General features: G+C 41.5%; 1 protein-coding gene across 8 annotated transcripts in view; it reads right to left on the reverse strand.

Annotated features, from left to right (window-relative positions):
- The window catches only part of CNKSR2 (connector enhancer of kinase suppressor of Ras 2), a 299,886-nt gene that overhangs the window by 231,933 nt on the left and 44,789 nt on the right, over window positions 1-23,164 (reverse strand). For all 8 annotated transcript variants that reach the window (XR_008318957.1, XR_008318956.1, XM_053306536.1 and 5 more), the window contains exons 2-3: window positions 16,540-16,703; window positions 1,904-2,106 (exon numbers count right to left, since the gene is read on the reverse strand). Coding sequence is in view for 6 of the 8 variants with exons in the window: in XM_053306536.1 (XP_053162511.1) it covers window positions 1,904-2,106; window positions 16,540-16,703 (367 nt within the window). In the remaining 2 variants the exon portion in view is untranslated. The remainder of the gene's footprint in view (window positions 1-1,903; window positions 2,107-16,539; window positions 16,704-23,164) is intronic.

The raw sequence follows: 23,164 nt of genomic DNA on the forward strand, positions 1-23,164 counted from the left end.
TCCTCTGGCAGTTAACAACATATTAGGAACATAGGAAGCTGCCATATACTGAGTCAGACCATTGGTCTATCTAGCTCAGTATTGTCTTCACAGACTGGCAGTGGCTTCTCTAAGGCTGCAAGCAGGAATCTCTCTCAGCCCTATTTTGGAGATGCCAGGGATGGAACTTGGAACCTTCTGCTCTTCCCAGAGCAGCTCCATCCCCTGAAGGAATATCTTACAGTACTCACACATCAAGTCTCCCATTCATATGCAACCAGGGTAGGCCCTGCTTAGCCAAGGGGACAAGTCATGCTTGCTACCACAAGACTACAATAAAATAATAGAAAATCAGTAACAGCAAGTACAGTCTCTTCACTATGCCTCACTGGTCCAGTGGGCTCCAATTAGCAGTAAGGGCTTTGGATCAAGTATTTGTTTTAGAAAGAGAATCTGCATAAGCTTGAAAAGTAGTCCCCATTAGGACCATATGTGGAAAACAATCACTTTTTTTGATAAAAATTTATATGTAAAGAATATATTCAGATTATTGGGTGAACCACCTAAAAGGGTTTGCTGACACTGCACTGCACTGCTTGAAGTCTTACAAAATGTCCAGTGCTTTATTATATTACAAAGGGATTGGTGAAATGAACTACCATGATAGAAAGATTGCCATGATAGAAGATTATCCTGGAAGACACTCACTCCTGCAGGCCTATGGTAAAATACACATTTTAGAGGAAGCTCCTTTTCTTCTGAATGAACGAACATCCAACTGAATGACTGATGCACTGATATTGCATATTCATAACCATGATATGCCTGGAAAATATGATTGAGGCAGATGCAACTGACAGCTAGCAATAGACACAGTGATAGCTACCACTGGTTTCTCAGCTCTATGCATGTTAGTGCATCAGCTATTTACAATCTGGGACCACCACCTACCACTTTAGCCTGTCTGAATCCTGCATTCATTGTCAGAGGTCCACCTTGGAGTCTCCCTATCATCTGAAGTTAGGCAGGTGATGACCAGCAAGGGAATCTTCTGAGCCACATATTTAGTTGACTGTTTGATGCATATTACAGCATTTTTATAATTACATTGGCTTCAAAGTCCAATATCCATCCTGGTTTTGACCTTTAAAGACCAGTTTTTCCCATAGGAGTCTAAATGTACATACAGTAAACAATTTCCTTTGAGATTCTGGTATGCATGTCCTCTCTGTATAGTGAGGTTAGTGGCTATACCTTGTAGACCCTTCTCAGTGAGGGTGCCAAAGTTGTGGAATTCTGTTCTTGGATGCATGCTCCTTACTCTGGGCCCTGCTATATTTTAGGATGTTAGCCAAAGTGGTGTTGTTCCACTGGGCTTTAGGGGTTCTGTGGGTGCCTAATTTTATTCTGTATTTCCCACTGCTACTAATGTTTGAGGTTTTGAAGTACAGTGTATTGCTGCAATTCTTTTGCTTGGATAATTGTTGTTTGGATACTATGTATTGTATTTTGGTGTCTGAAAATCCAGAAGATGGTGAACAAATGGAAAGGCAGGATACAAATGAAAGAATGAAAGAATGAAAGACTATTTGCTATCATTATTCTTCTCCTTCCTAATGGGAGAGGACAGGCTTGTATTCTAAGTGTGGCAGCAGTCATGTGAACACAATTCTGCTGTATTTTGAAGGCTTTATTTTACAGAATGACAGAGAACGTACATTCAAACCACTTCCAATACTCCTGGAATGTTTGCCCATGTTCAGATGTTTATTTCCAGCCCAATACTATGATAGTTCAAAAACAAATATATTTAGCTTTCAGTTAAGATTTTAATTCAATATTCTAACAAATTACACATATACATGTGGCTAAACTGGCAAGACTAACTAAACTGGTAACCTGTGAAACATCTGAAACAATTTACCTGTCGAGCCAAGCCAGGAGGCTTTTTGCTGCTCCAATCAGATCTACCACTGAGGTAAGGAAGTCGTTTGGTAATTTTCTGCTGGTCCGACCATCATAGTGACCACTTCTCCTTCTCCCTGTGATGAAGTTCTGAAGGTTTTTGGCAGATGCATTCAGCTTGTGTGAAAGTGTTTTTAGGTTTTCTGTTTCCAATCCATAATTCTGCATTTAAGAGAAATAAAATAAGAATTTTATCTTTACAGCAAACACTGAATAAGAATTATGTTTCGAAATATAATCACTCTTGGCAATCAGTGCAGAAATAGACCTGTGAATTTTTTTGCTTTTACAAAATTTGTGCATGTTTTATTTCCAAAATATAACTGCACAGACTAAGCAAAATCAGAATCATATAATCTTATAGCTAGATTAACATGTAAAGTATAAATGCTAGGGTGGGGGGAATTCAAAACTTATTTCCATGTTTTATGAAAGGTCTTTGCTACAGATTTGAGCTCTCCATATATAACTGGTTACATTTTAATCGAGTGACTTAAGCACTCACATTGTGTGTGTGTGTGTGCACGCGCACATGCACGGGGGGGTGGGGTACGTGCGTACATAGGTGAGAGAAACATTTTACCCAACATGCAATCAAAATTGCATCAATTAATTGTCAAGGGAAAAAATACCATATTTTTTAACAGAGATTTCAAGCTTTTGAGGTCCTATGAGCCTGAAGCCCAAAGTAGATTATACTGGCACAGTACACTCAGAATGACGAGTTGTTTCAACAGTCTACCACTACAAGCCCTGAACATTCTATTGGTCATAAAACTGAAACCATCTACACAATCTGCCTGAACATTTGCAGACATTGACTAGATGACAAATGACATCACCACTCCAAATCTGGTGCCAATCTGACGTAAAATGGTCAAGCAGCAGCTTAAAATTTGACCCTTAAACTCTAGAAAACAAGTGTTGGCTACATTTTCTCCATGGGATAACACATAGTTAACTAATGGCCTCCCTCCTCCATTTTAATGGACTTTTATTGCACCTGTTTAGGAGGGCTACAAAGGAAGGGAGGTGGTGGTAGTGAGGTGGCAAATTGACTGATATGGGATTACGAAGTAATGGCAAGGTGATGGTGGGGCCTTGTAAGAGTATGTGATGCAGCAGTGAGGTGGAGAGGGGCCTTGTGAGGAAATGCAAGGTGGCAAATGGACTTACAAGAGAATATGTGGCAGCAGCAAGGTGGTAGTGGGGCCTGCGAGGGCACACAAGGTCCTGCCAGTCAGACACCTGCCTTTTCCTGAATAGCATGTATCATTTTTTATAAAATAAATATGCACAATTCAACATAGTTCCTTATTTTAGCTACACTACTCAATTAAGAGTACAGAAAGTATGAAGAGCAGCCAGCCCACCTCCCCAATACTCTCTTTCTTCAAGACCCTGTTATATTCATGACCTGGCACTAAGCTTGGGAATGCAACCAGTGCAATCAATATAATTTAACATTCCTAGCATCACCAAAAGAGGACAAGAATCAAAAGGGCTAAGAAAGGCTAGAAGTTGCCCTGAATTGATGAGGTGATTAACACTGCATCAGCATCCTGGTCTCTGTACAGATCTGGTAACAGTACAAGTCACCGATGTTTTCTGAGACCTGTCAAGGTCAACCCACCTCCTCCCCTCAGCAAAAGCTAAAATATGTTTCAGTGTGATAGCTTGAAAATGTCCAATAATTAACCAACAAAAGACAGCAAGAACTACAAACCAATTGTCTTACCAACTACCTGAACGGATACAAGGGCATCACCTGTCTTATCACAATCAAGTCTTTTGTTTCTAACCATTAAAATTCATCTCCCATATGAACACCTGCCTAACCCTGCCCTCAGGGCAAAGAATAACTACAAAGGACTCCCCTTTACCCTCAGTTGTGATGTGTGTGCGTGCGAGTGTATCATCCTCACAAATATGCCATCCTCACCTTTTCATCAAACTTGTGGCTACCTTCATGTGTCCCAAGTCATGCTAGGACTCTGGAAGGTTTCTGGAACCCTTGAATATGATTCTGCTGGGATTGGTGGCCCTAAGCTGCCTTCAAGATCAGAGTTCTGACTTACTTGGCCCACATCTTCCCTCCCACAACAATGACCGAGTTTAAGGTCTCCCTGAAGGGGGTCAGCACGAGTTCCTTGACTTGCATTCTGAACTGCCCAGGAGGGTCCTAGGCAGTTCAGAATGCAAGTCCAGGAACTCATGCTTTGAGGGTCAAAGCCCTCCTCACAACCTACAGCAGAGACTGACAAAATTTCTGTAAAGTTGACTGATGGCAAGTTCTAAACTTGACTCCCAAACTACCTAGACTCATATAGCTCTCTCTGTCCTCATGGCAAAGCCTATCTGCACCTTCTCATACTGAAGGGCAGCTGACAATCACCAGCTACAGAGAATCTAGAAGAGGTATATTGAGTGCTGATTGATCTGTTCTGTTTTGTCTATCTCCCACCCCCAGTTCTTATTAAGCTTGCATTCACTGAAATTCAGTGCTCTGCTTAAAGAACAGCATCCTTGTAGCTGGAACTGCCTGTCTGATCCTATGGGAGATTGCCAACTACCACTTTTTACTTGTGGGTTTCTTTAATAAACTGGTGTTTTCAAAGAATCCTTGTCTTGAGTCTCCCCTTTGAGGTAACACTAACACTTTTCCATTGTCAACTATCCCCAAAAACTCACTTTATTGCTGTATGCACGTCTACGCCCAATTCAACAAAATCATTGTCACAGGGCACAACAGCAATCATATGTATGAGCAAACACAGCAACAAGAGATTAATGCTATTGCTGTTAAACAACATCTACCTACATTAAGTCACTTCCCTCCAGATGCCTACTTGACCACATGATCCATACAAAGCTCCTGTGTATGTTGTTACTAGACTTGCTTGCTACACCATTTAGTATGCTTCTATGCACCCCTCAAACAACCTAGCCTGCTTGGAAGACAAGCTTTAGTAGGCTGCATTCCAGAAATGACAGGTGGTTCTAATAAGGTTCTAATGATGCCCCCAAGTCATTGCAAGACTGTAATGGACTAAAGAAAATTCCCTTCAGATTGCATATAAGCACACACAGAGAGATTTGACGCAGAACAAATCAGAGGAATAAAACAGACAAAAGCAAAGGAATGCTAGCTCTCTTCGTTCCTATGAGTCCAAGCAAAAGGTGAACTTCTCGCCCCCTTTCTCTGTTAACAATATCGGGTAAGGAAGTGTGATGTGGTCCCCCTCCAATTTCTGTTCAGGTTGCTGCCTTCAGCAATCTTTTGTGAAACATTTCTTTCTTTACGGAGCACACAGGAGAAACACCCAGGACATAACCTAATCAATACTCAATATTACTGCCCAGAGACATATTACAGCCTGGACCTTAGGGACCCGGTCTGGTCCTCCAATATCCGGGGGGGAGGGGGCGTGTCCAAATGGCCAGGGCCCTCTGGCAGCCACTCTGCGCCCACCCCACCAAAACGCCGCTGTTTTGTTTAATTATTCTTACTTCGGCCAAGGGGTGCTGGGGGGGGGGGGCAGAGCAGTCCTTCCCCCCTCCCCTGGCAGCAGAGAGACTGGAGCGACACTGGTCCCATCCATTCTGGCCAGCATCTTTAATGAATTGCGAGGCACGCCTGCACAGTTTAGAGATTGTCACAAGCCAGAACAGATGGGACCAGCGTCACTCCTGTCTCTCCGCTGCCAGGGGAGAAGGGAGAAGGACCGCCGCGCTCCCCCACCACCACCGGAGCCATTCCTTGGCTGTGATAAGAATTAACAGAACAGGTTTGGTGGGGCGGACCTCCCCAAAGGTGGTTTCAGGGGGCCTTGTGGCTGGGTGGTCCACACATCCAAATTACCTTGGTGTGCCCCTATTAGTGCCTTATACGGAGCAAGCATTCCCAAATATAATAGTGTTTCAGATTATGCAGAAACTCTTCAGTCATGTCTCAGCATATGTTTTTGCCTATAAAACCCTACCCAGAGAGAACATCAACTTACACTCCTCTTGCACCAATCTCTGACACCCAATCCTGCATTACTTCTGTGCATGCTACTCGTTGCACCCCACAACCCGCCACATGCTTGAGCCAACTAGAGTAGGACCCCAGCTAGATCAGATAGATATGAAAAACTGCTCTATGCTTTCTCTTTCACACTCAGACCTCTGCCCCCCACTTCCCAGCACTAATATATGGAGAACATGCTTTAGGAGCCATCAAAGCCATCTCCAGAAGGTCTGCCAAACCCCATTACTGTAAGACCATTGTTAACAAGGTCGCTAGGCATTAATCTCTTGCTTAACTAGGAACACTGGAAGCTGCCATATAGTGAGTCAGACCATTGGTCTGTCTAGCTCAGTATTGTCTTCACAGACTGGCAGTGGCTTCTCCAAGGTTGCAGGCAGGAATTCTCTCAGTCCTATCTTGGAGATGCCAAGGAGGGAACGTGAAACCTTCTGCTCTTCCCAAAGCTGTTCCATCCCCTGAGGGGAATAGCTTAGGGTGCTCACACATTCATATGCAACCAGGGTGGACCCTGCTTAGCCAAGGGGACAAGTCATGCTTCCTAACACAAGACCAACTCTCTTTTCACTTTCTGTACCCCTATTAAATCAATAAAGCAACCCCTTGTTTTCAAGGCATGTGTCTATTTTCTTTTGCCCTTTCCAATGTGTCTAAACTGCAACCAACTTTCCCAGGTATTTTAAGATTAATATAGCTGTGGGCTGGTCTGCACCCATTTGAAGTTAATTTCCCCCACTTTGAGCAAAGCATAGTCAAGAAGGGTGGTAGCTGCCACACATTCACACAGACCCACTAACAATGCAGCCTAGCCCATTTACTTCAATAGATGAGGAATTCCTGTACATACACCTGTGCACACATGGATCACAATCTAGAGTTGACATAAGAGAAGAAAGTCCTTGCAAACTCCACAAGCAGACAAGAAGCCTCACACCTGCAACACACTGCAGGATTTGTGCCTTTTTACACTAGTACCCCTAAAACACGAACACTTCATTTTAGAAGGAAAATTATTATTATTATTATTATTAATGCATTCATTCATTCATTCATTCTTTCATTCATTTAACATTTATATCCTGCTCTTCCTCCAAGAAGCCCAGAGCGGTGTACTACATACTTGAGTTTCTCTTTCACAACAACCCTGTGAAGTAGGTTAGGCTGAGAGAAAAGTGACTGGCCCAGAGTCACCCAGCTAGTTTCATGGCTGAATGGAGATTTGAAAGCAGGATCTTTAAAATAAACGTTTAAAATCTGCTCATTTTTAAACGTACAAATTTGTTGCTTGCACGACAGCATTGTTAGCCTACTTTCCAGTAGACTTATGAGATTACCCAGCATTCTGTGTGTCTGTGTGTGTCCTTATGTCCGTCTGTGTGTGTGTCCCCACTTCATCAACTTCACAATGCCTGGATCAATATGAACCAAATCGAGTACAGTTGTAGGGACATATAGGGACAACTCAACAATGTAGTTTGTGATGATGTCACCCATCCTGATTCAAGTTGGCGGACATGTAAACTTTTGAGGCGCAAATGGGCTAACTTGTGAATCGCCTCACCGATTTGAACCAAATTTGCTACAGCTGTAGGGACACATAGAGATGCACTAATGGCATAGTTTGTGATGATATCATTTACCCCAATTCAAGATGGCAGACACATGAACATTTGAGATGCAAGTGGGCTAACTTGTGGACTTTCTAACCAATTTGAACCAAATTAGGTATATTTGTAGTGAGTGACACACAGGAATACCTCAATAGCATAGTTTGTGATGATGTCATTCACCCCAATTCAAGATGGCAGACGTGTAAACTTTTGAGGCGCAATTGGGCTAACTTTGGAACCGCCTGATTTAAACCAAATTTGCTACAGCTGTAGGGGCACATAGGGACACCTCAACTACGTAGTTTGAGATGATGTCATACACCCTGATTCAAGATGACATACAAGTAAACCTTTCAGGTGCAAATGAGCTAACTTGTGAACCGCCTAACCGATCTGAACCAAATTTGCTACAGCTGGATGGAAAACATGGGGAAACCTCAATGTCACAGTTTGTGATGATGCCATTCACCCCGATCTAAGATGGCCGACATGTGAACTTTTGAGGTGCAAGTGCACTAACTTGAGGACTGTCGGTTGATTTGGACCAAATTTGGTTCAGTTGTAGTGAGTGACACACAGGGACACCTCAATGGTATAGTGTGTAATGATGTTATCCAACCCGATCCAAAATGGCGGACACACAAATATTTGAGGTACAAGAGATCTAACTTGTGGACCTTGATTTGAACCAAATTTAGTCCAGTTGTAGAGACAGAGAAAGGAAAGGAGGCAGATTAGTTCTTACTAGAACAACTAGTTTCTCCTGTAAAAGGTCTGTTCAAAAGGCATAAGGACATTTATACAGCATGAGGCTCTAGACAAGTGTGTTCAAACCACTCCCACAACTTTGAAGTACATGTCTGTCTTCACTCATTAAAAAGAAGACGAATGACAGAAGCAGAGAGCAAAGAATGAAACATACCTAAATTAAGAAAAAGATCAGATCTCTCACGCACATGTCTTTATTTCAAATGTTCACACAACTCAACTGGCAGGAGGGAGTCTAGAAATGTAAGTTGCTTATTAAATCCTACAATAAGCCTTCTGCCAACCCTGCCCTTACATTACATTACTGTAAATTTAAGTGAAATAGAATGTCAATGGGCTATGCGACAGCTGCTATGCATGACAGTTCGGTCTAGGGCTGTGACTTGATTTTATGCTCCAGGTCTAATAGATACATTCCAAAAAAATTGCTCATGTTCAGACATTAAGAGTGAAAGAGTTACCTTCCCATGGCCTTATTACGCTTTGATAGCCAATAATTGTCAAATTCCACAAAAACAGATGGCTCAAAGGAACTGTAAACATGCAGAAAAACATCATTGGCTCTATTCCGCCAAATCTGTGTTAGATCTTGCCAAATCATGCAATGAAGGATGCAAGTTCTCATATCTGCCTCATCACATTTTCCCTTCACCACATAATCATGTTCAGAACATAGTATTTATTTAGAAGAAGTTCAGACTTTCCACCCACCCACCCAACTATTATGCAGACCAAAACATCAAAACAGGAGGTGGGGGGAGTGTATTCACTAGGGATGTGCACGAACCTGTTCAGAGGCCCTTTTATGGGCCTCCGAACAGGTCCAAATGACCGGTGCTTTGACTGGTTCTAAAGCGGGAGGATACTTTTAAGGGCAGGGGAAGGTGCTCTTACCCCTCCTGCCACATTTCCCCTGCCAGTGCTACACTTTAAAAGGGTCCAGCACGCTGGCAGCCACATAGCTCCCTGCTGCCCCATTACCTCGGACCGGAAGTGACATTAAGTACCCGACGTTCACGCCCCCTCGCCAGCTCTCACAACTCCTGGAAGCTGCTTGCGAATTATTGAGAGAGCTGCCACGCATGGGATTAGCCATGGGCACGCCTTAGAGAATTAGATAGATAGATAGATAGATAGATAGATAGATAGATAGATAATCATCACCTTATATTTTGCCCAGAAACTTATCGTTAGCCAATATAGCTCTTTTAATATAACATTTTTTAAACTTTTAAACATAAAAGAAATGAGTTTTTTAAAGCCTGAGTGAACAGAAAGGCATCTGTTTAGCTGGGTGCAAAAAGAAGAAGGAGAGAGAACAAGAAAGGAGGAACAACACATAGGTCCGTTCTCCCTTGTTGACAATCCAACAGACCATAGTTTGTTGGATCATTGAAGCTAGGCCAATATGACCATTCAAAGAGTAAGAGTATAAAAAGAGGTTTAAAATATAATGCTCTAAAAATATGACAGAGTTTATGAATTGTTCTTCAGGTTAAGGCCACAGGATCTACTAAGTGATCAGAATGCATATCTTTAGCTTATTTAGACTTCTACCTGTACTTTTAGAGGTTTAAAAAAAACACACAAAAAAAACCTTTACACGCATATTATTCTTATCCACCGAATACTCTTGGTTTCCATTCCCTGTTTGAAATCCAACTACTCATATAAATAATCAGTATTACTCAGAACAGAGGCCAAAAAATCTAATTAAACAATTTAAAGCTAATATGTTTTTGCCAGTCACTTTTTAACCTACAATATCTGACTTGCTGCATCCTGTGAAGGAAACAGCTATCAACTGAATGCAATATTGACTAGAAATTGACTATATTCCAAATCAGTATGAATCCATGCTGTTATCACTACCATGGTGATTGATTGTGTCATCAAGTTGGTGCCGACTCTTAGCGACCACATAAATAGATTCTCCAAGATGATCCGTCTTCAACTTGGCCTTTAAGGTCTCACAGTGGTGCATTCATTGCTGTCATAATCGAGTCCATCCACCTTGCTGCTGGTTATCCTCTTCTCTTTCCTTCCACTTTTCCGAGCATTATGGACTTCTCAAGGGAGCTGGGTCTTCGCATAATGTGTCCGAAGTATGATAGTTTGAGCCTGGTCATTTGTGCTCGAGTGAAAATTCTGGATTGATTTGTTCTATGATCCATTTGTTTTCCTGGATGTCCATGACATCCTCAAAAGTCTCCTCCAACACCAAAGTTCAAAAGCGTCAATACGTTTTCTATCTTGCTTCTTCAAATCCAGCTTTTGCATCCATAGAGTGTCATGGGAAAAACCATTGTCTAGACGATTCTAATAGATTCAGTACCACTAACAATTCAGTACCACTACCATGGTACTGAAACTCAAATGGATAAGATTTATGTGTATTGTAGTTGCAGATTTCTAGACTGATGAATGTAGTTTCTAGGCACTATTTCCCCAAGCAAATAAGATACATGTGAGTTCAAGGACACCACATGGCTTTTAAAAGAGAAGAGAAGTGATGACCATATGGCTACTTCACTTAATTTTTTCCACTACACAGTGTCTCTTTCAGCAATGATATCTACAATATGCACTTACCAAAATTCTGTAGATTTCCTAATCTAGATAATGTGAATGATTTTTTATTCAATTTTCAAGCAACAATTAGGAGCACTGATTTCAACAGTTTCTTTACTTTCTTGTAAGTATAATGCTAAGAGGTTAATGTGAAAGCTTTTGAGCGCTGTGATATTATAGAGTATAATATTCATGTTGCTTTTACTTAAAGTACAAAGGATAAGAGAAGGGGAGAAGCACAATAGGTCTTATTATAAACACTTTTGAAGAAAAGCAATGGTAGGGGGTAGAACTCAGGAAGCCTTGATAATACATAAAACCCACATAGGCAATTCGTTTAGTGCTGTTGCTATTACTTCAACTTTAGCAAGAAAGGGAAGTTAAAGACCTAACATTTATAAATTTATGGTAGAAGTGCAGGACTCACCAATATTATCCCTAATTATGCAGATGTGCTGTGTGCAAAGCACCTCCTCAGTGTTTAGTAATCCAGAATCTCGCTGCATAAGGGTCATGGATTTTCACTGAACTCTCATGCCCCCAGAAGAGCTCTTTAACACCCATAAATATGTCCCCAAGGGTCACGCAGCTCTAAGGGACATATTTTTGCATTTTAAAGAGTGTTTCCAGTGGAAGAGAGAGAGAGAAATTTCCCTCCCCAACACAGCTGGACTGTGGATTACTAAACAATGTGGAGGTACTTTGCATGCAATGCCTCTGCACAGTTAGTGATGTTGGTCAATTATTTTTAACTAGCTGGGCCAGGCGCAGAGCATCTGAGCCTCTAGCCGCCTGCCCCGTGTGCTTGGGTGCACCACACACAACCTAATCCTTAATTTTAGATCCCACTCAGGTTTAATCAGGAATGGTCCCACTCTGAATGCACGTCCGCACATGCTGCCTTGATACTGCCACCCAGAACAAAACTCATTCTGCACACAGATGAAAAAAATTAGAAAGAATTCTGGTTGGGTGTGGCTTAGCTTTCTGTTTTCTAAGTGCAAGCTGCCCAGAGTGGTTGCAGTCTTGTCTGAATAAACACAAGACCCACATTGCCTATGTGGGTCTTCTACATCTGGAGAGCTACTGCCAGTCATTGTAAACAGTACCAAGCTAAAACAGACTAATGGTCTGACAGGATAAAATAACTTTCCAAATTCTTAAGCCCCTCGATTATTACATGCTTGCTAGATCTCTCTTGCTACTACGGGGGTGGGCGCATATTTAAGTAACATCTCATAATTGCCATTTACTACAACAATTCAATGAATTCAGTTACCAAAAAAACTAGTGATTCAGTCTACAAAAGCCTACCAAAACATTGTGGGATTTGTGATTCTTTGGAAGGCTGGAAGGGTGGCTCTAGTTCTGACTTCCATAGGTAGGTCATCCTAGAATTTTGGGCTTTATCGAAGTAAAGGCCCAGCTTCTACTTCTTGATTTTATCCCATGTAATGAGGGCAAAAACAGCAGGACTTGTTCAAAATATCTTAATTGGCACAGAGATTTAAAGAAGAGAGGGAATCCCTAAGTATGGTGGCCTAGGCCATGAAGCACAGTCCACCTTACACAGCATTCATTACCACAAAATTGGTTAAATATTCTTCCCCTTACTATATTCAGGAAGCAGGCTGTGCTTAAGTCCACAAAATTAAGAGTCCACAAAAAAGTCTACCAGCCTACACATACCGTAGCTTAGTCATTAGTGCTATATCAATAACACAGTGAAATATGTCAGCCTTGCATAAAATTTCACAAAAGTTCTTACCTTACCCCCACAAAAGTACTAGCCTGCTAGTTATACGTGAATTTTTTAAAAATCAATCCTCTGAAAACACAGCTTTAAAAACCCAACCACTCTGGGATTACAAAATTGTGGGGTGGGAGGGGGGATTAAAAATAGCTTGATGTAACTTCAAAAGGAGCACAAAGGGACCTGCAAAAAAATCAAGGTTGCAGTATTGCCTTTCATTACTGGTTCCACCTCAGATATTAAAAATGACCAATAACAAAACCAAGGTTCTTTTTGCCTAGACTGCCACTTATGTCTAGAAAAACTCTACAGGGTTTTGCAGAGAAACCACCATATTGCCTCTCTTCTCCCTACCCCCTTTAATTTGAACTAGGATTTTTTAGAACTCCATCCAGAACTGATTTTTTTTTAAACTTTCAGTGCTCAGCAAAAGACCACATGAAGAAACATACTAATGTCGTTCACACGACCAAAATACCTGGGCTAGGGAGGGAAGGCAGGAGTATTTATACCTTCCCCCGCATGACTAAAGACTTGCCTGTGCTCTGCCACAGCACACACCAACAGGATCAGCACAGCGAAGATCTCTTTACAGGGATCTGGAGGAGGTTGTCCTCCAGTATCCCACAATTCATTGCATGGGCAGCAAAGAGGCTGCTCCATCAATGCAGCAACTCCAAGCAGCTCCAAGCTTCCTGTCAGAAGCTGCTTCAGACAGCCCAAATCGCACACACAATTGAGGCGGTAAGATGGGGCTTTGCCTCTCTTACCTTGGTAAAAGCCAAGGTAAACCAACAGGGTAGCCTGGCTCTGGAGCAGAAGGGTAGGAGTGGTCCTGAGGCTCCACACAAGCATCTCTGTCTGGGTTTCCTGAACCTACCCTGCTGTGGCTGGTCATAAGAATAACTTGCCTGCATACTGAGGTCTCTAAGCATTAGTAAAGTGCTGAGCACTTTGCAGTCTCTGAGCATTAGTAAAGTGCCCTTTCTACCTACAGAGTGACCATATGCAGCCTTGCACTGTTACCAGACCCACTCGCTTCGCCATTTGGGGGCACTTCAGTGTACTTCCTAAACTCAAGCCACAGCCATTTTCTGTCTCTATGATTGCTTGGAAGAGAAACACTGACTGCCTTCCAGGTAAACGGTCATTCTGAGAAGGAATTTTCCTAAAAAGGTAATACTCTGGTCCAGTTGCAAAAGCCCCAGTTGCAAAAGGCCAAAGGAAAAGTCATTGCTGCTTAGATTATGGCAGATGTAGGTGAAATACAGAACAGACCCACTTGCAACCAAAGAGAACAAAATGTCAGCTCTCTTCCCTCCTTCTTTGATAAGAAGCTCCCAAGATTGAGTAACATTTACTCAATTCTTCCTCCCCATTGTTCTCTGAATTGAGCGAGTCTGTGCCAGAGGGTGTTACGTTCCTTCCCCCCTTCTTCTTTGTCCAGAGGATTGCTCTGTGATCTTCCTTTGTCATGAAGCATACAGGAAAACACTACCCAGACATAACCTAATCATAACCCAATATTCACACCTTATCAGGAGCAGTAATCCCTGAAGTTATCAAGAAAACTCCTGGGAGGGGACCATCTGCTGGTCTCCACCTTGCCTCAGGACATGTTTTTGCCTATAAGAAGCCCCTTCAAACATTTTTGCTTTTGGGAATCATGCCTTGTTGTTGCCATTGCATCTGCCACACTTGCTGCCTGTGCATCTGCTTGCACCTTGCCATTGGATGCTGCACTCCACACGGTCCAGGTATGTTCATGAGCTGACCCTTTGCTTGCACTCCCCAGAGAGAAGAATTCCCACCGCAAGATCTAAATAGATATGACAAACGGCTTTCCTCTTTCTCTCTCTCTTTCACCTTCAGACCTCTATCCCCCTTCCTATCATAGCAACTTTAATAATGTGCCTAACCAACCACCTTTTTTATTTCCTGTACCCCTATTATCCCTCAATAAACCAACTCTTTGTTTTCAAAATCATGTCTCCATCCTCTTTCTTTCCTTTCCAGTGCATCCACATCGCGAACGCACTCTGCTCAGCTCTTAAGTTATTTTTATTGATGTTCACTGGTCTGCACCATTTAATGCCAAGTTCCCCCACTTGAGCCAAAACATAGTCACAGAGGGTGGTAGCTGAAACGCCTTCTACAAACCTCATAACAGCACAGCTTCCAAACAAACCCTCTATCAAAGGAAATTCCTATTAATACAACTACAGGTTTATATAGCAGCTTCTACAAATGAAAGCCAACACTTAAGAGTTCAGTTCAGACCTTTATATGACTCTCTATCAGGACAAGGAAAAGATAAATTAAGACAAAAAGCCCTCACAGACAAGTCACTGACTTAGTTCTTAATTTACTGGATCCTGATTAGATACAAAAAGATATTAGTAGCACACTTTGCATGAAGCTTCAGGTGCTGAAAATAAATGACAAAAGTTTAATCAGTGCTGAACTAAGTTTGGTGTTTTGGGGGTGGGGGTTGTTTTAGAGGCTAAAGTCATACCAATGGGGAATGTGCTCAAGAGAAACAGAGTCATATCTATCTGCTATCAGGAGAATATTATAGGGATTCTGAGAACTTTTTGCTGCGCCATCTGCACTGGCTTCCAATTTATTTCTGGGTCCAATTCAAATGCGGGTGAGTGTCTTTAAGGCCCTATAAAATTTGGGCTCAAGGTATCTTAAGGTACTTCAAGGTATCTTTTCCCATATGAAGCTGCCCACATCCTGATATCATCTGGTGGCCTGCTCAGAGTCCCACCACCAGTAAATTGATGAGATTTGTGTGTATTGTAATAACAGATGCAACTTATAAGTTCCCAAGAAAGCAAGATAAATAAGAGTTGAAGCTCACCACATGCCTTTTGTGTGATCTGTCCTCCAGACTTGAAGGGAGGGATAGTTCCACAAGTGGAAGGCCCCATGGAAAACCTGTTATCTCAAGTCAGGGGATTTTCTGTGGGGACCTCCCAATTGTGGATTCTCCCCCACCAAGTATGGTGGGCCCTACATTACTACTACCATTAATGGAGTAGGATAAGGCTCCGACCCAAGTTTGGGAGTTGTGCATGCTTCCATTTTCTGCTCTTGTGCGAGTTAAGAACAAAGTTGGAAATGCCAGCAGTGATCATGTGCTAAGCAGCAACTGGTTCAGAGGGCTCCTTCCAGCAGCTGTACCCAGGTCTTTAACAACCTCCAACCAGCTGTTGCTTAGCACATGATCATTACCAGTGCTTCTGACTTTGTTTAACTTACACTTCAGCAGAAAATGGGAGCACGCACAGTTCCCAAACCTGAATAGGAGGTTTCTCCCACTCTAGCTCATAATGGTGTGAACTAGTCAATTTATTGCCTGCTTTTTGTTAGAGGTTTGTTCAAACAGGCATTTGCTTTGTTTTGATGCACCTGACTGCAGCCATCTCCCCTGCTGTGTCATGCTTTATTTTTATTGTAAATAGTTTGTATTATATTCTATTATTTTAAGCTGTATGGCACTTTGGCCATTTTATGGGAAAGCATGAACAGAAGCAGACCGAGAGCCCTATTATTGACTAGTCTGCACCCTGCTGAGAATGAAACATCTTGTCTGCAGCATTGCATACTGAGTCTCTACAAAGTAAAGAGATAGTTCTAGACAAAGGTAAACTGCTTCTACAGGCTAAGAAGTTATTTCCAGAGGAAAGCCATATCTCCTTGAGAAAAACTAACAAATTGTTATGTGACCAGGCTTAACATGCTTGCCTGTTAAACTCTGATGATCATTTTGCTAAATTTGATTTGATTATGCAACTACCATATTTTATTCCAAACACAAATCCCAAAAGTACCTCCCATGTATCAAAGAAATTTACCAATGCACAAAGTAAATCTACAGCTTCCAAGATAAGTTCTTGATGACCAATTCGAGTTACTCCCAGGTCCTCCAGTTCTTGGTGAGTGATACGCAAGAGTTGGTCCCCACCAATCTTCTCTCTTTCAAAATTCTTGATATACTGCTGCAGGCAGTCATCAAGACCTAAGATAAAAACAAAAAGAGCATATTTTAATGGAAGCAAATGCCATGTTGTGTGTGTAAAATAAACATGTGCTGCCTAATATTAGACATTGAAGAACTGAAGGGAAATGATCCGAAACACAAGAGGGGATTGCATATTTGAGGACATATAGGAACATTCACAATACAGACCTAAAACAAAATCATGTCCTTTTAGCATCCCTCACATGCTAACCTTAATTTCAAAAGATAAGTCCCCTATTTGTGGCCACCCATTCCTATCTGTCAACTACAGTTATTAAGTTAGGAGGACCAACACTGTATTATTAAATTAGGAGGACCCTGTACAGCTCCCTAGCACCAGTGTTCCCTCTAAGGTGAGTGTACGTGCATGCGCTCACAAGTTTTTTGATATCCGCTCAGTTAATTTTAGATCCCGCTCAGGTTTAATCAACAATGCCCCATTCTGAATGCATGTGTGCACACACTGTCTTGATACTGTCACACAGGAAAAAAATTCATTCCACACAGAGATGAAAAAAATGAGAGAACACTGCTAGCACCCCTACAAAGGTTCCCATCTGGCTTGGCCTGCACCAAACAGTGAAAACAATGTTCATCACTGAGCTAAGAGTAGCCTAGGGTCACAGCTAGGGAGGAAGCACAGCCGCAACATCCTAACCCAAGGGACCCCAGACATGGTACCCCAACAACCCCCAAAGGTCTTCCCACATGGAGACTCTCTGAGACTCCCAAGACAAGGCAGTCATGTCTCTTCCTTCTCCATAGCATCTTCTTGCACTCCTGAACTCTTGGCTAACATCATTACCTCATGCTTCTGGGATCCTCCAAATCTTTAGAATCAACAAGCCAAAATTCCTAAAGCTAACACTTTAGTTCCAAGATAATCACATCTTCCCATTTAGCTATTCTGAAACCCATTGTTCTTGACTAGAGATCACCCCTGCTGATCATTAACCCAAAATGTTACTGATTTAGTGCTTTTTACTCTATAAAATTAGCCAGCCAAAAGCCTCTTAAATGGCTCAGTCCCTGGAATTCATCTGGGTGGCTGTGGCCCCCTGCCTCTCCATCATCACACCCCATCTTCTTCACAGAGAGCCTGGCTTCCTCTTTCTTCACATCGGACAGGTTGTACAGGGAAAATCCCTTGGCTCCTGGGAATTTTCCATTTTGCTCGGCAATTCCCCCTTCCCTTCCCTGTGGGTGGGTGTTTGCATGCATGCTTGCAACGTATCCAGCTAGGCCATGGAACCCATGCTGATGGGTAAACAGGGCCCAAGGCACCACAACTGTTTTAATGTATTAATTTATGTTTGTTTGATGTAAGCTCCCCAGAGATGCGAGTTCACAGTAGTTTACAAATATAATAAATAAGTAGTTTCAGAAGGCACAATTTTTTTAAAGTGAAATGGAAATAGTTGAAAATCAATCTTCCCTCATAGTACCAGCGCAATGTTAGCCTGATGTCAGCCCTTAAAACATTTATCTTTTGTTTCATGACAGAAGATAAGTGTCTGCAATGTAGGGGATGAGCAGATAAAGACTTGTGTAGCATTGTTTTGCATTCAAGAATAGGTGCAAGTCGTTACAATTTAATATTGTCAACTCTAAGAAATATTATATTACTAATTCCATGATGCTGGAACAAGCAACATACTCCTTCTAAATCTGTACCATTCCTTAAGAAAAGCTCGAACTATGCATAATTTTTGATACCATTTCTTCCAGAAATCTTGAATTTTCTTGAGTGGATACATAATGGAAGACAGATCTATACAGGAAGCTTCTAAGTTATCCACTAAACCTGTAGCAGAAGACTGGTATTTGGGGAGCAGTAAATCTCCATGTAAGCTGATTTACATCAGAGCTAACAAAATAACATGTAAGATCCTACACTGGTAGTCTCTTAGCCTTACTAAATTATACATGAACAAATTCTAACAAACCGGTTCTGGAGAAACTGCAGAAAGCTGGGTACAAAATTCATACAATTTTGTATGAGGTGTCCTTGTTTTAAAGGTAAAGTGTGCCATCAGGTCGATTTCAACTCCTGGCACCCACAGAGCCCTGTGGCTTTCTTTGATAGAATAACAGGACAGGTTTACCATTGCCTCCCATGCAGTATGAGATTATGCCTTTCAGCATCTTCCTATATCGCTGCTGCCTGATATAGTACCAGCGGGATTCAAACTGGCAACCTTCTGCTTGTTAGTCAAGCATTTCCCTTGTATTAACGAGGCTATTATTAGACCACTTTTGAAGAAAGCTACACTGGATCCCTCAGAGTTGACTAATTACAGACCTGTTTCTAATATTCCATGTTTGGGCAGGGTGGTTGAGTGGGTGGTGGCCTCTCAGCTCCAGGCCGTTTTGGATGATGCAGATTATCTAGACCAGGGATTCTCAAACTTGGGTCCTCAGGTGTTATTGGACTTCAACTCCCATAATCCCCAGCCTCAGTGGCCTTTGGTTGGGGATTATGGGAGTTGAAGTCCAATAACACCTGAGGACCCAAGTTTGAGAATCACTGATCTAGACCCATTTCAGGTTGGCTTTCATGTGGGCTATGGGGTTGAGACTGCCTTGGTGGGCCTGATGGATAATCTCCAACTGGCTATCGATGAAGTGTGATTCTGCTGATCCTTTTGGATATTTTTGCAGCTTTCGATACCATCAGCCATGGTATCCTTCTGGACTGCCTGGGGGAGGTGGGACTTGGTGGCACTGTTCTACAGTGGTTCTGCTCCTACCTCTCTGGTAGATTCCAGATGGTTTCGCTTGGAGTCTATTGAGAACTGAACTGTGGAGTCCCACAAGGCTCCATATTGTCTCCAATGCTCTGTAACATCTACATGAAACCACTGGGAAAGATCATCAAGAGGTTTGTTGCTGAGTGTTATCAATATGCTGATGATACCCAGATCTACTTCTCCATGCTGACCTCATCAGGAAATGGCATATCTTCCCTAAATGCCCGCCTGGAGGCAGTAATCGGCTGCTTCCAGCCCATTACTGAGGGATAACAATCTGAAGTTGAATCCAAATAAGACGGAGATACTGACTGTGGGAGGTCGGAACCCGAGAGAGGGTTTAGTTCAGATGGGGTTACACCTCCCCCTGAAAGATCAGGTACGTAGCTTGGGAGTGCTCCTGGACCCAAAGCTCTCCCTAGTTTTTCAGGTTGAGGCAGTGGCCAGGAGCACTTTTTATCAGCTTCAGCTATCCTTAGAATGGCATTTACTTTTTAAAATTACAAGTCATTAAAAACATGTGGTCGAAATTCTATGCCCACGTCCTCACAATTAGAACTATTGTGGTGAAAGAGTTAGCCGTGATCAGCAAACCCTGTCTGCTCCTGTGGAGTGTGTCATGAGAACTCAGAATTTCTAGGCTATCCCGGTTAAATCACTGAGTTAGCCAGAATTTAACCATGATAGATGACCAGGATTGGATGCTCCGATTCATAGCATGATATTAAACTTTATATTTATATTTAATTAGGGATGTGCTTGAACCTCTGTCCATGCACAGGTTCGAATATGAACCAGCTGAGCAGTTTGAGGACACTGCCAGAGGCGGCAGTGAGTAGCACCTTTAACAGCGAGTAGAACAGGTCCTTACCTGTGTGACGCTACTCTGTGCACCTTCCTGCTGTTGTGGTACTTCCCCCAACAGCCCACATGCAACTGCAGCACAATAACAGCACACACATGGCCTCCATGCATGTGTGAAAGCCGTTCACATGGTCAGCAATGCAATGCTGACCACACAAATGGCTTCCACACATGTGCGGAGGCCATGTGCGTGCCAATGCTACACCACTGCTGCATGCAAGCTGTTGGGGGAAGCACCACAGCAGAAGGAAGTTGCATGGAGTGGCAGCACAGAGGTAAGAACATGTGCTACTCACTATTAAAAGGTGCCGCTCGCCATCCCCGCCCCCTGAAGCTGCCCTCGAACTGCGAAACCAGTTCATCATTCGGCTGAACCATCATGAACTTAGTTCACAGAACAACAAACTAGCTTTTATTTGAACCTGTTCACGGACCGAGGTCTGTGCACATCCCTATATTAAATATTTGTACTTTCAGTTTGTATTTTAATTGTACGTTGTTTTAATTATACTTTGAGATTATTTCAATAATAAATAAATAAATAAATAAATAAATAAATAAATAAGAAAGACCCACGCAGTTAAAGTGAATCTCTACCAACTTAAAAGGACAGAAAACTATTGCCCATCTATAAGTTATGACATTCAGCTTTGCATACCTGTAGAACAAAGTAGCTTAACTATATATTTAGGTCACAGCTAGTATTAATTCATCAAAATTTGATACTTAGGATATGTGTTAATATTTCAGACATCTGTTCTACAAGTAAGTGTTAATGTTGCCAGGCAACTAAAAACCTATCTTTTTGGAGTAGTTCCGCTAGGTTACTGCCATAAACTAATAACACTCTAGCAATTCAGTACGTATACTAAACTTTAAAGTTATGTGTGTGTGTTTGTTTTGTTCTTTTTACATTTTATATCCCGCTCTTTCTCCAAGGAGCCCAGAGCAGTGTACTACATACTTAGGTTCCTCCTCACAACAACCCTGTGAAGTAGGTTAGGCTGAGGGAGAAGTGACTGGCAGAGAGTCACCCAGCTCTGATTTAATTACAGCACTGAAGTTCAATTTGATCATTTACAATATGCATTCAAGCAAGAGAGACAGTTCTTGGTGTTATAAAACAACTGGTTCCATTTGACAATGATAATTTCAAAAGTAATGTGTTACATTCGAAGTGCACAATCGGTAGAAAGTTTTGCTTTGTTTCACAAAGCAGTTACCTTACAATGAGGAAACAAAGTATAAATTATGTCTGGACATAATGGGGAAATAAGGGTAAAGGCTTTAACACAGCAACATGTGCAATGACTTTATAACAGGCCAAGCTCTGTCTAGCAAATTCAGTGTTGTCACTAACAAGAGTCTATTCATTTTCTCATGCTAAGCTGTTTAATGATTTAGTCATTTCCAAGATGCAGCTGTGCAAACAATCTTTCAATGTCTAGCTATTCATCACTAGATCATAGTACTCACTCTGCCCATCTCTCCCATGCCTGTTACTTCATGTAAGGAAAACCCTTATGAAGAAAACCAAGTTCTACATACAAGAGTATATACAGGCAGATTTAAAAGTTGAAAACATTCCAAAGCTGAAGTAGTGAATAATACTTCAGAATTATGGTAAAGGTAAAGTGTGCCATCAAGTCGATTTTGACTCCTGGCATTCACAGAGCCCTGTGGTTTTCTTTGGTAGAAAATAGGAGGGGTTTACCATTGCCTTCTCCCGTGCAGTGTGAGATGATGCCTTTCAACATCTTCCTATATTGCTGCTGCCTGATATAGGTGTTTCCCATAGCCTGGGAAACTTTGGGAAACACCATAGTCTATGGAAAACAAACATAGTCTGGGAAACATACTAGAATTATGGTACAAGTAACAAATCTGAGAATGAATATATTAAACTTTAGCATCTAAGTTGCTAAGTACATTTTATTTCAAAGGATTCAGGGAACAAATAACCAAGTATTAATACTTTTTAAATAATCCAAAATTATTTGGGGCATCTTAACTGATGTATATATTTGGGTTATAAATACCTATTTTAGATATGTGGATTCATATGAAATAAAAGTCAAATATTAGTTATATAGTTTTAGCTGTGAACAATTTTGCAATTTTTATTTTTTATTCACACAGCAGTATCAAAAGGGGCACAACTGTGTTCTTCAGTCAACAAACTTATTACTGTTATCATAAAGAGCAGAAACTTTTATTTGTAGCTTCTTTTGCAGAGTAGCACTGAGAGGTTTTCTCCAGCACATTGTTAATGCACAGAAAGCTAGTCCAAGCGTGGTGGTGGGGGGGACTAACTAATCTCACTGTTTGTGCTTGTGTAGTGATCTAAGATTATATTCATTCTGTAGACTATACAAAGTCTCCAGGGAAATCTGTAAAGAATGACAAAGAAAAAATTTCTACTCGCATAAATATAGAAATTCTCAGTATATAAAATCACCTTACATAAAGAATAAAATGATATATTTACATATCCTAAAATTTCAATAGAATAATGTTCCATGCTATATATAAAGATCCTATATATAAAGATGTAGAATTAAATTTATTAAGAAAAGAAAGGTTTACTACTACCAGGCATTGGAAATCTAGCAGTTATGTTATAGTGGATGAATGGCTATATAAAGGTTTGCTAAATTTAATAATGGCCAGAGAGAAAGAGAGACTGTATTGTTTAGGGCAAAGAAAGGTATATGAAAAATAACTTATTGGCATGAAAAAGAGTATCTTGCTTTGAGGTATGAGAAATTTAATACCAATCTTTATACCAATTTAAGTGAGTATGAGAGTGAGAGAGAACACCAAATGGGGATCCTTAATTACACA

Source organism: Hemicordylus capensis, chromosome 3, assembly GCF_027244095.1.
Source record: "Hemicordylus capensis ecotype Gifberg chromosome 3, rHemCap1.1.pri, whole genome shotgun sequence".
Taxonomy (NCBI): Eukaryota; Metazoa; Chordata; class Lepidosauria; order Squamata; family Cordylidae; genus Hemicordylus; species Hemicordylus capensis.